The sequence below is a fragment of the Rhea pennata genome, chromosome 2 (assembly GCF_028389875.1).
Source record: "Rhea pennata isolate bPtePen1 chromosome 2, bPtePen1.pri, whole genome shotgun sequence".
NCBI lineage: Eukaryota > Metazoa > Chordata > Aves > Rheiformes > Rheidae > Rhea > Rhea pennata.
This window is the reverse complement of record NC_084664.1, coordinates 20,640,129-20,653,831: the sequence shown is the minus strand read 5'-3', so window position 1 is coordinate 20,653,831 and position 13,703 is coordinate 20,640,129. Positions and strand designations below refer to the sequence as shown.

General features: G+C 35.4%; 1 protein-coding gene across 1 annotated transcript in view; it reads right to left on the bottom strand.

The window, feature by feature from the left end:
* The window catches only part of DNAJC1 (DnaJ heat shock protein family (Hsp40) member C1), a 109,472-nt gene that overhangs the window by 38,374 nt on the left and 57,395 nt on the right, over positions 1-13,703 (bottom strand). The window contains exon 8 of the mRNA XM_062567714.1: positions 4,442-4,608. Within this exon, the coding sequence (XP_062423698.1) occupies positions 4,442-4,608 (167 nt within the window). The remainder of the gene's footprint in view (positions 1-4,441; positions 4,609-13,703) is intronic.

Genomic DNA, 13,703 nt, shown 5'->3' with positions numbered 1-13,703 from the left:
GAAAAAAATTCAATAGTCTCATTATTTCATTTCCATGCTCTCATATACAATCAAGTCTATTCACACTATTCTCAACAGATGGCATTTAAGAACAAGATAAAGGCTCAAAGGAAGATCTCATAACTGGTCCAGATAACATGTTCTGGTTATTTGTCTGCCCCTTTATGGGTTCTCAAATCTGACTTGAAACTCCCTTGTTGCAAATCAAATTCAGTATTTCTTTCTCTCCATTTGCACAAGAGGTCCTGAGTAATGATAAATGATTATCATTTTAACTAAAATAGCCCTGAACAGACTGGAAAAACAAGCCATCCAGTTCTTCCCAACAGCTTCCATCCTCTGGGCTAAAAATCAATCTATTCAACCTTTCCCTATATATTTTTTTAAATCTATACCTCTTGTTTTGCTCATTTATTCTGTTAATTTTTCTTTCTTTATTAAAAGTGTACTGACCAAAACAATACAAAAGCCCTAAGGGTGGATCATTGTTGCAGAGATATGCAGAAAAATTACCTCTCAGGTTTTTTTTTATGCTTAATGTTAACCTACTCCCAAATGAGATTTGCCACACTTTCTTTTCAAATCCAGTTCTAAGTAATGAGTAACAACACGACAAGATAAGCCCCTTACGGACCTTAAATTAATATGTTCTCAAAGTAAGACAGAGGAACAGCTTAACAGCACTTTGAGCACATATTTTCAGCCAACTGTGCAATCTTTTAAGTCAGATCACACTTCTCTTTCTACATCATTCAGTGGACCATTTTACCTTGCCTAAAAAAGGAAGCTGTTTTTCTCTCTATAGCACGCTCCTTACCCCTTTTGATATTTAAGCCTCATAGAAACAGTAATCAATACATTAATAGCTTCTACATCATAACTGGACAAAAAGTAGAAAAAAATAGTTTTTCTAAACAACTACTGATTTAATCAATCAAGTAGAAAAACTCATTAGTAACCTCCCAGCTGTATTTTGGTTTATTTTGCATATACTTTTACAAAGCTACCATTTTGTTTTTCAATGATTTTTAGGTCATCTGATAAGCCCACAATTGCAAACATTTCTTTCCTTCACACAAAGGACTGTATTTGCTCTTCAGTTAGGATAATCCTCTACATGTATTTCAGGATGGGGATTAGCCTAGCAAATTCTTCTTAAATTGAGATTAAAACTTTACCTCCCCATTAGAGGTGGTCATACTCATTTTCAAGCAATGCTCATTAGTGACAACCTTTACATCCAAGATCATAGTCATCAATAAAAGTTGAAAAAAAATATTCATTTTATTCCAGAGATATACACATATCATGATTCGTCCTAATTCCAGCCTCTTGGCCTAATAGCCCCAGTTTCTCCTGATCTGTTTTATTTACATTAGCATTTACCTTTTTCTTCTTTCCAATTACAATATTTAACATCTTGACTTCCATGAAGTTGCACTTTATTCCTACACCTCATGACTTATCAAACATATTGCAAAGATCAGCAGAACAATTCTCAAGGCTACCGTTCCCAAGCAAAAGTGTTTTTTTTTTGTTTTTTTTTTTTTTTTTAATCACTTAAATCCACCAAACTCCTGACAGAAACCCAAGTATCCATTTTGGTTTACAAAATATCAGAATTCCAATTATCTTCAATAATTAGTAATATACATTTTCTGAAAGAAAAGGCAGGGGTTTTTTTATTTTTCTGCAGTGGCTCTGCAGCCTCTTCCTCTACAAATAAGGTATACATAAGATCAATGCTGAGTCAAATACTTTGGAAAGCCATTGTCTTCTCCATATTGGCAAATCCTTTTTAAGGAGCCTTTTATTCTATGAGTATTATTTCCTAGATGAGTATCTGTCAGAGAAATATCCAGATTCCTGCTGCAGATGGAACAGTAGAATCTGCATTTTCCTTTCACATAGCTTTGATACATCTAAATTAGTAACTTTGGTCTTCCAAATTCACTCTTCCAAAGAGTGCAAGTGTACTCTTCCAAACTGGAAGAAACAATCAGCAGCTTACAGGATTGTACCCCTTAATTAGTTAAACCAACACTAAGGTTGCCAGCTTTCAAAAAAGAAAGGGACCTAAATATTCAAATATTACCAAATGTTAAAAAGAGATACATAGGCACTGACTTCAATTTAATCACTGAGTATAATCTAAATTCTATCAAACTGGGCAAATTGCATGATTTAGTACTTTTTAACAAATGTGTCAATAGATTATAGGTGTTCCTTGCAAAGTATAAATGTCAACACAACAAAGCAGTTCATGTACAGCATGACATGAACTGTAATCATCTACACTTGGGATAGCAACATCAAGGACAGAAACTCCACTATCTTATTTCTGGATGGATGACATGGTAACACACTATTTTACCATGCTACTTTGATCTTTCCACATGGGTAACATATCAAGTCTGGTTGATTGTATGTAGTCCACATCCCTGAGCTGTTAGACGGGAAGAAAAAAAAAATGCTAACAAGCTTTCACATGAGTGACACATAACAACCCCAAAATGGTCCAATAGCCAAATGATTTATGAAAGAAAAACTTTTTCCCAAGACAAGCAGAATTGAAAGGTGATGGCCATACACCACTTGATTATATATATCTATGAAAGAAGTATAAGAGGGAGGTAGGAGAGACATGCTGTCCAAGTTCATATCTGATCTATACTGGAAGAAAATATAGCTTTCCAAAATGGCAAATTTGTTAAATAAGTTAGAAACAATTAACCAGCAGTATGATCATTTTCTCAGTAATCTTATTATTAGTCTTAGGACACAAACATTCTCCTCATGACATACAAATGGCTCCTACTAGTATCAAAAAACACATTTTTTCCTGTTTATTTGCAAAATTGCTCTCTACTACCGCATTAAATTGTAATGTTGCATTGCAGTAACATATTAGTTATCAAGGGGAAGAAGCATATGTCATCACACCTTGTCAGGTCAAACTCATTACCCAGGCAGTATATCTGTAAATTGTTTGCTTGTTCTTAAGATGTTAACCCATTTGCAACAGAATACGATTCAAAAAGTAAGCTCATTAATCAACTTTATGAGATGCAATACTGAGCCTGCAGGTATAAGCATAGAAAAACAAGTTACTTACCTTTCAATAACAGTCCTTTGAGAGGCTTTCATTTCCATGTCTCCTATTTCTGTAAGGATGTACATACAATCTTTGTTCTCTTAGAAGTGTCTCTAAACACACAACTTCTATACATTTGGTCTAGAAGGTGCAAAATTACAGAGGAAATAGGCTCACTAGGCCTCATTCAAACTCTTTCAGTATCATGGAGATCCAAAAGAAAGACCCAATTTCCATCACAGAAGATGGTGAATTTTGGGATCCAGTGAAACATGCAACAAACCCAAAATATTGTAAACAAACATACATTTTTCCTTCTTTAATCGCTTAGCCATGCAGTCTGCTAAGAAAAGCCAGAGAGACTGGGCAACTGGGAAGTCATGAAACTTAGGCATCAAATAGTGGTAGATGATTAAACTGATTATGCAAAATTCAAATGATTTTAATAAACATTTTTGGTGTGGTCTGGCTAAAAAAGGAGAGAAAGTATTTTTCACAGGCTAAGAAACAGTCAAGGAGTAAGAAAATCGGCAGCACAGAGGGAACAAATGACAGAGAGAACCTCTTACAATATTTTGACGATAAATCAGCATGTTGCCCCAACTCCACTTTCAACACTCAGTTCTTCTCATCTCAGACTTTCTGGCAAGATAGAATTTCACGTGAGGAGACCAGTTTGCTACATTTCTTCTGTCACCTCTTTGTGGTGTTTACCTCTTGTTTCAAAGATGAAAATTACACGTTTTCAAGCCAGTATATTTCAATAAAATTTATCATAAGTTAACTACACTAACTGTCACTAAGAAACCTTATCTCAAAAGTAGCAAGAACCATAATAATAATAATAGGCAGAGTTGCTCTTCATTGTATCTTTTCCATAAGCCAGATGAAGTATAAAAGCACATAATCAGCTTCAGGTGATAATGCAACCACAGAATTAAAAAGCAATAGTTTCATCTTTCTTTTTAATAGCAAATTCTCTGTCCTTGCAAATAAAATATTATTAACTGCAATTAAGGGAAAGAATCAAGCCTCATGTAACTTGACTGTACCATGTTCTACTAGTTTCTAATAAGAATGGTATTTATATTAGAAACCAGAGAGCTTTCAGATATTTTTATCAACTACCAACATCCTATTGTAACATTTCCAGTATCATTAAACAAATTACACTGGATATCGATATAATGTTTTCCCTTATGTCTCTGCCTGACAGTTAATACTTACCTGTACTTCAACAGTGTGTGAATATTACAGTAGTATACATACATTACTCCATTTTCTTAAGATGCAAGCAAGTAAAACATTTAAAATATATAACAATCTGAAAGGTAACTTTAAACTTGCCTTCTTTTTCTGTGTTCTGTTCCTGCTTCCCAACCAGTCATCCATTTGTTCTTCAATCTCTTCAATAGAAGCTCCATGATCATATGATGGTACATATGCATTTGATTCCAGAACTGTGTATACAGGGAATTCAGATTTTGGTTTCTTGGCTTTAGATTTCTTCTCTTCTAAAGAGAAAAAAAAAGAAAGGAAAAAAAAAAGTAATGTTACCAATGTTGCAGAGAAATATAATTCAGAAGCACCCCCTTAACATTAAATTTTTCAGTTAGGAAGGAAGGGGACGATGGAAAGGGCTTCAATTTTGTTGTTAAAAAGAGAATTCAGAAATTTGCTATAATGATTTTATTTTTACAAAAAGTAAATAACATTGCACATACTTGGCTCCTCTTCTACATGCAGCTATATATGAACTTGCCTTAAACGGCCAAAGAAGCAGCCCCTCAAAAACACACAGCACTTTTCAGTGCTACCCTACCTGATAATTAAGGTTAGTACAGGTGAAAGCAAAGGGAGCTGTTATAAGCAAGATTTCTGAAGTCCAGCTGGCTTCAAAGAAATTGGCAAAGGCAGAAAGGTGAGGTTTAGACATCTCTGTATTGCTTTATGGTCAGCTATGCTGAGTTAAAGATTCTGAATTAATAGATAGAAGAATCTGAGAACAGAGAAGCTAACTACAAATAGCTCTATCACTTAAACCTTTAGAAAGATTTTAATGTTGGACCTCATTTTCCAAACTCATCACTGTCTTCTGCTCTCCCTTTCTTATAGTTCTTTCAATAGTATTAAACAGGATCCGCTAACTTAAGGGACATGAAGGGGGCAAAAACAACAACCTAAACAGATCCCCTAGATACGATGTTCTCAAAAGAAAGCTTTAAATTTGACTGAAAATTGCCAGAGCTTTAGGAACAATAAAAGGAAGAGAACCAGAAAAAGCAGGTTGAGAAACAAAGCACTCAGAAACCTCAGGTACAGCAAGAGGGGCTGGGTTTGCGGAGTCTTTTTGTTTTTCCAATTATTTTTAAGTAGGCTTGATTCACAATAACTAGATGTTCCTATGGATGCCACTGACATAGGGAAAGCTGATCTAATGGCTGGCTGTAGCCAAAACAGGAACGGTTCAGCTCTGTCTCACCTTCCCACTCTCTGCTGTGTGGCTATGTGCTCCTCTGTGCTTTGACAATGAATGGAGCAAAAACCATTTCATGGCACCTTCTAGAAGTCACACGAAAAAGAACAGGAAATTCATGTACATGTTTAAAGTTAACAGAATGACTAGTGACCATCTGAACATTTTAATGTCCTTTGTTCAGAAAACTGCTTCTGTGAAAATCTCCTAAGTTTGCATATAATTATAGCCAAACTACTCTCAATAAAAGGAATATTAAGAAAAAATTGTATTTGGAGTTCTTTAATGTAAATAACCTTACATAATTATCTACAACATAAGCAGCCCTAGCAAATCACATATACTCCAAAAGCCCCATAACTTAAATAAATAAAAATTTTACCCAGTATTTCTCTCATTACCCAGATGTATTATTAAAGACAATATTGATGCAAAATTCTTTCTATTTCAAAAGTTAATTTTAACAAACAAATCATATACATCATTATTTGCCTTATTTTTCTTGAAGGTTGCCATATGCAACAATAGCTTCCAGGGTCAGAGTTAAGATTTAGAAGTATGAGTTACAATGACTTCACTGTTTATTTATTGCAAATGTGAACTGACAAAAATATTCTAGTAAGTTATCTTACATGACAGTTCCCATTACTGTACCTCTAACCTGAAAAACAAGTAAGCACACTTCATTTGTTCACTTGGAATTACTTAACAGTGGACACACATCGAGACACTTGAGGATTTTCCTGTAGTTTACACCCCATCAGCTATGGTTTGCTAATTTTCCTTCTCAAAAGATGCAAACAGCCTGAATTCACCTTGTTTAACCTTAGCACCTAAAAATTAAAGAGTTTAGCCTCTGCACTTCTAGAAGGAATTTTTATCAGTACTTCCAGAAGACACTGCATCCCTCTATATTATCAGATATCTAAGACAGGAAAATATCTAGATTTTCTTCAGCAAGTTGAATGAGAGAGGAAGACCTAACATAAAAAAAGATAGCCTTTCATTAGCCAGCTAAAAAGGAGAGAGAAATTCCACCTGGAGAAGATGGCTGTGGGCCCTCAAACAAGCACTTAATTAGAATTAAAATACCTTTGTCTCCAGTGGAGATGCAGGAAGAGCTCAGCATACCCCTTAGGTACCACAGTGGCTGTCATACTGAATTTTAAAACATAAGCAGAAATTGAAGTCACAGCACCTTTGACATAGGCTCTCAGTAACTCAATGAAAACAGTTTCACCTCAGAATTTCAAAAAGCCTTTTTTTCAGAACAGGAAAGCATATAAGAAGGTTTAAAGGTAAACATCATAAAGGATTTTAGATAAGGGAATATTTACTGTTACAGAAATAATTGCATTTTAAAGAGTTTTGGGAAAATGCCAGCAGGTTCGAAGTACTGCCACTAAAAACTTGGTTTACCTACACTCAGAAAAAATGCCATTCAGAAATAATGATGTGAGCTATGAAACCTCAACTTAACGCAGCCAAGCACTGTTCTTCTTTCAGGTGAAGATGGAGAAAAGCAAAACAGATCACTGAAATTAATTCATCCAAACAACACAAGTCCACAGCAGATACCTAGGAACAAAACCTATCTCTTGCCATGTTATCTTTTCACTATCAGCATTTTAACTGGTAGCCCCAAAAATACTTCCAAGCTGACCTGTTGCCTTCTGCAGAAGAGAAGGAGGAACAAGTTTTTCAAATAGCAAACAGTGCCCAGACAGCTGAATAACTCATCCTCCATCTGCTAAAGCCTGACAGACAGGGAGCTGCTGCTGCCACCACCTCAAGCAAGGATGTGTTTGATGGTGCTGACAGCACTGATAACTGCAGCTGTGATTCACAGTTTTGAAACACAAGTGTTTCTTAATATTTACTGTCATCTTCTAATGTTGCTGGGACTGGACTATGTGGTGAACCAACACAACAAAACATACTTTTAAAATTGTATTTTCCTCCAGTCTCAAACACTGGTTCTCATATTGTTGTGTATAAACGTAAAAGAATTCTCAATTTTGTGAGTACACATTCACTGTCTGCCAGAAATCTAGTCAGATGACTCTCTCCTACACAGGCACCAATATCCAATTGACCTTAACTATGACTAGAGTCACTGGTGCTCATACAACTAAACGCAGTAGAAACAAATAGTCTCAGTGAAACCAGAGCCAAACTAGAAACTCAACAGGGTAAATGAATAATTTAATTCACTATTTTCTGTGAACATTATACATCTTCCAATTGTCAAATCACATGGTACTAACTCTTCCAGTTTATTAGATAGAATAAAAAGAATCACACAACAGAAAAAAAGTATATGGATAATCCACATCCTAAGCACTATGGAAATGGTTTGATATCTCTTAGGTGTTTACACTACCCTCCTCTCCTCCTTCCAATGCAAAATGATCTATATTTTTCATCAGTTAGGATTTTTTACACAGTTTTAATCCTTCTGTAGCAGGATAACATCTTGTGTTATCATTGTTGAATTCACACTGTGAGAATACTTGTTCTCTGTGATTTTCCATTTCAAGAACTATACAGTTCTTCACCTCAGGGTGAAGAGTATTTAACACCTTAAAGTTTAAAATACATATATATAATTCGTCCCCTATGTTTAACCAGCATATAATACACCCATCATTAGGATCCCTAAACTTTGCCACAAAACACTTAACTCTCTTATCTATACAATACTTCATGCTTCTGAATGCCTCCAAAACTAGTCCAGTATCAGTTGTGTGTTTGATTAACTTATGTACAATGATTCAGACTACGGAGTATGACAAATTACCTGCATAAGCAGATAGTTGGATTTTCACCTTATTAACATATTAATTTTGCCTTACTGTTGGCAGAATTAATAATAGTTGTTTGTTTTAAGATCCAGTAGCTGTTCACATAATAAAAGACCACAAAGTAATGTAGTGTTTTTTCACCAATAAATACCAGGTGTCCATATTTTTAAGTTTTCAGGAAACTACACACTGATTTTACCTGCTAGCTAATTTAATCCTGAAGAATTCTGAGAGCACTTGACAGTTTCACAGAAAGATGACTGTTTCACATAGATCAGGAAAAAAACTCAAGTGCCGGACTTCTGCACAAAAAGTAGGACACGACAAGCTGGAGTTCCATCTCTCAGCAAGCCTCCAAAGCCTTAACATTAAAGGTGAACAGAAGAGTCACAGAATTCACAGAAAACATTACCAAAATGGACAGTGATGCCTCAGAAAGTCACAGAAAGAGAAGAGCCATGGACTGACTTGTACCTCACGCTTCAATAAATGAGAAATATGATGACAAACACAGCTAAGTGGCAACCATCTCTTTCTGCAAGTCAGCAAGACATTGCACTGAGACTTTCTTTTCTTGCTACACTATTAACTTACCTACATAATTACAAGAGACAAACACAGCATTTGCAGCATTAAAAGCTGCTTAAAAACATAAGATTCACTAGCACAAACAGCAAAATGTTCAGACAGAATACAACAGACTCAGAAGTCCAGGAAAAAAAAACATACTAAGGTTTTGACTGTGTATTGAAAAAGTAGGGCAAACTAATTCAACATCAAAGCAAATACGAGGCAAACTCATATGTTTAAAATTTATGCATTTCTGTATGCCTAATAAAATCAATGTGATTACATGTCTGCATTAAGAGTTAAAGTCAGACACAAACATCTGTTCTATCAAGACCTAGGAGTTAGTTTATTTTTGAGACAACTGATTAAAAATATACTCAGTAATGAATATAGAGCCTCAACTACAAAACCTTTCCCTCAAGCTGTGGGGTTTGATGTCTTTCATCTTTCCTCACCCCTCCCCTAACTTCCTGTTTCCACCACCCCCTCAAAATACCTCAGACATTCAATATTTGGAAATTAATCTGCCCCTCAAAAACCATAAAATGAAATACACATGCCTCTTTCAAATGAACCTCATAACACTAAATATTAGTTGAATATTTCCTGTATAATCTGAAGCACAGTTTGCAGGCAGAGGTATCTTAGGCAAATCGATACATTTAGAAAGAAAACATGAGCTTACAAGTTTGAAATGTCTTCCACAGGCCTGCCAAAACAAACAGTGAAATGCATGATACTGTGTTTGCCATCATTACGCTTCAGAGGTAACAACCAAGTGATCAGAACATTTGCACCCACACTAACGAAAAAAGCAGGCATTGTATGAATTAATTTTCTCTGAACCTGTCTGTAAGTAAATCATTACTGAGCAGGCACATGCACACTGTGTTTTGGCAGGGATTGATATTAAACATAATTATCCATGATATTTGTCAACTATTTGGAAGCAAATGAGAAGTCACTTTCAGTATATTGCTGAACTACACAAGTACCACCAAAATGGTTTACTGTGGAGAGGAAAGTACAGCAAAAAGTAGCAACATAGACTGGCTGGTAGTCTGGCACCACTGAAATCAAAAGCGGTTTGGATTTCCAACTAAATAAATTACAAAACTAAGGGTAAGGACCCTGGGCCGTGTCTGCACCTAGAAGAAAGTGTGTGCAAGGAATCTTTAAGAGGTTACAGTTATGGCAGGCAAGCAATCTGAAATGAGCTATCAGAGCTAGTGGAGCTGAGGTAGTCTGTGATTATGTAAACAGAGAAGTGATAATGGCAGCAAGGTGATTTTATAATCAGAAGATGGCAAACATTAGAACACTAAATACAAACCCAGGGCCCAATATCTGCAACTACATTGGAAAACTGAATAAATACAGAAAAACCACAGGAATTAAGGGCTAACAAATGCTTTATATAAAGAAAGCCCGTAGAAATTTATTTTCAAGCACAGAAAAACTCTAATAAGAAGGAATAACTGAAAGCCAAAGCTAGAGAAACCCACATTAAAAATAAGATATCTCTCTATAGTAGTGAAATTAATAACAAAGCATAAAGAATGAAAGTCTTCTCAGGGCTTTCTGATCAATATTATGTCTTGCATTACAAGACACAGGTAATGCTAAGAGCTAAAGAGCATCACTGGTAAAGGTTTGACCTCAGTCAAATACAAGTCTTTCGAATCCATATTTTTCCACTTATTTATGCTTATAAGGGTCTGGTAGATCTTGCCTAAAAACATCAGTCAAACTAAATTATCTAGTGACACCTTCTACATAGAGTTTTATTAAACAATAGAGGAAGCCATTCAAGCAACATGCTATATTCCAAGTTGTTTAAATTCCTGAAAAGAGACAACCGTCAAACTTAATTGAACTTCATGAAATCTATTACAGATTCCGCTATTGCCCTTGATGAGAGTACAGTACACCACTATAAAGCTCTAATACAGAGATAACACAGCCATAGGACTAGTAACTTCATATTCTAATTAAAGCTTGAATTTTGGGGTGAGGAATGAAACAGAAAAACTAACTACTATTCAACATGGTTTATAACTTGAAACAGCAGAAACAAAGTAGTTTCTTGCTATGGGTGGTTCCAGATGTCTTTTACATGAGGGCAAGAATTCACCTGCAATCTAACAGAAGACATTTCTTTAAAAAGTCTATTTTAAAAATAAATACCATCTTTCACATTGAGGGTCAGGATAAACAAACAGAACAAAAAGGAAGAGAGCCATCAATATTAATCATAAAGAAAGAAAAATACATGTGGTTTTTCCCCAACTGAATTTGGTTCAAAAAGGTACTTCATACTACAGAAGAGGAGCCAGCCATTAAAGCTGGTAGAATCTGTCTCAATAACTATTCAAACTCTTTGCATTTTAAGTTCAAAAACTGGCTGAGCAATCTGTCCTACATATACCTACTCAGTTTAATGACTAGTCAGTCAAGTTAACATATAATTGATTTTATATATCATGACAATGAAGAACAGGGCTACCTATTGTCACAGAATCATTCTCTGGTGAAGGCATGATATAGGCATATGATACTACTGGAGAGAAAGAAGCTGACAGCAAGTTGTATGAATTAAAGCACTTTCATTTTTAAAGAAATTTTGTGTTCTAGTATCCAAATGCAAAAAAGTAATCAGATAATGTAAGGCAACATATTTCTATTCTTGTACACAGAACACAGTTATCTGTAATTCCATACAAAAGTATATGTCCTAAAAGCAAAAAGTTTGTAAAATTGCTATATTTTATCAGGACAGTAATGACAGTTTAGAATGGATTGAGAAGTGGTAACACAAACTTTGCAAAAGTGCGAACTAAGTAAGTAAATATTATGCATGATTTTGATTTTTATCAAAGGAAAAAACACTCCTTACCATATACAGAAGGTTAATGACACCTCAATACAGTGCTCACTCTCCTACTCTGCATATTATACTTCCTTACTCCACTACCCCCCTCTGATTCTAGTTCAAGCCATCTACAGAATACTGCACAGTTTCAGCAGCCAAGCAGACAGACATGGAGGTAAACGAGCAATTAGGTCTTGAAAAAACAAGCATTGTAAACCAGCGATTGCTAATCTGCATGAGATGCATTTATTCAATTAGATAGATGCAACTTATTATGAACTTGTATTCCATGGATGATCTCTAGGAAGAACGGGAGCAAATGAAATGCGCATTTGGCAATTCATGACCTTTCTTTGCTAATTCTCAAGTCTGCAATGCAGAGCAGTACAATAAACAAATTTACCTAATGCTTTCATGCAGGTTTCAAAAAAAAATTATATCGTATTTTGTAACTATAGTATGCATCTCTTCATCAGATGCATCTCTGTTTTTCTCTTAAAAGTATCATTTATTTTAAAAAACACAACTGACAGCATATATAGTTGTCCAGCAATAGCACTGCTGTGGCTGACCAAATTAATTTAGTGCCAAATTTCAACAGAAACTCACAAAATCACAGAACTCCACTAATTACAGCTGGTAACTAATGATCCTTCCTCTTGCTTCCTGCCAGCCAAGTGCAAGCCTATCCAGTGAGGGCAGGATCCAAAGATGCAAAACTTGTATGGACTGGCCAGAGGTTGAGACAGCGCATTCTGCCACAGCTCGATGAGGACAGGACACGGGTGCTGGGGCGGAGGGGGGGGCGTGCTTCAGTGCACAAAACCCGCGCCTGTGAGGCTGGGCACTGCTACAGCAGGGGCACAGAGAAGAAGGGGTTAAAAAAAAAGTCAAGTCTCAGGTGACACCTGACAGACCTGGCCAGACAAGATGGACTGTCCTGCTAGACTTGGCCTGGGTCCACCAGGCTCACGAAGGAGCTGAATGTTACCAACTTCCTTAAAACAGGCTTAGCTACAAGTAAGCTAAGAATTATTGCTCAAACCAAATCTCTTTGTTGAGTTTACAAAATTAAGAAATTTTGCAAAAATAAACAGTGTAGCTGTATTTTAAGTGCCTAAAGGCTTATGTACACTCAAAGCTGGTAAACTGTTATAGGGCACTCAATGCACTGGCCAGAATAAAGGAATTTAAAAGCATGCACTTAAGTGTAGTAAATAAAACACAGGTGTGTGCACAAACACATGCGCATCTTTTAAAATAGTCTGCAAAACAGGGTAGATCTATTCATTATCAAAAAGAAAGTAACTGAAAGGAGAAAAAGAAAAGTCACCTACAGTTCATCTGAATATTTACTATGGAAAATGCTAGCTGCCTTTTCTGGTCTTCTAAAAGGGACTTTAAGACATGTATTTGAACAATAGCACAAATACATTTCCAAAATCTGCCTCCATGCTTTTGAAAATTTTCAAATTATTTTCAATTTCTATTTGTATCAGAGAAAATAATTTGTACAAAAGAATTATGAAATACATTTAAAAAAATAATTTACACACAAAAGGGAAATATACAGAAAAGCTCAAAACCCACAGGTCACTTTTGAAAATCTATGCTTCAAGATCTACACTTTTGAGATTTTCACCCTGCTGTTAAGCAATACTTCTAGCAAAGTATGCTTTTGTTGCTACTATGTAACATAAAAAACAGCTTACTACCACAATTTTTATGCCTCTATAAAAACAAGCAAGCAATCTACTGCAAAATTAGTCATATAATGAAAAGCTCATGTTAATTTAAGAACAGTATATAAATATAGATTATAAATCATTTGTTCACATTCATCTTGTGGAGTAGGTATATTATATTACATATCTTGTTTATTAAGAC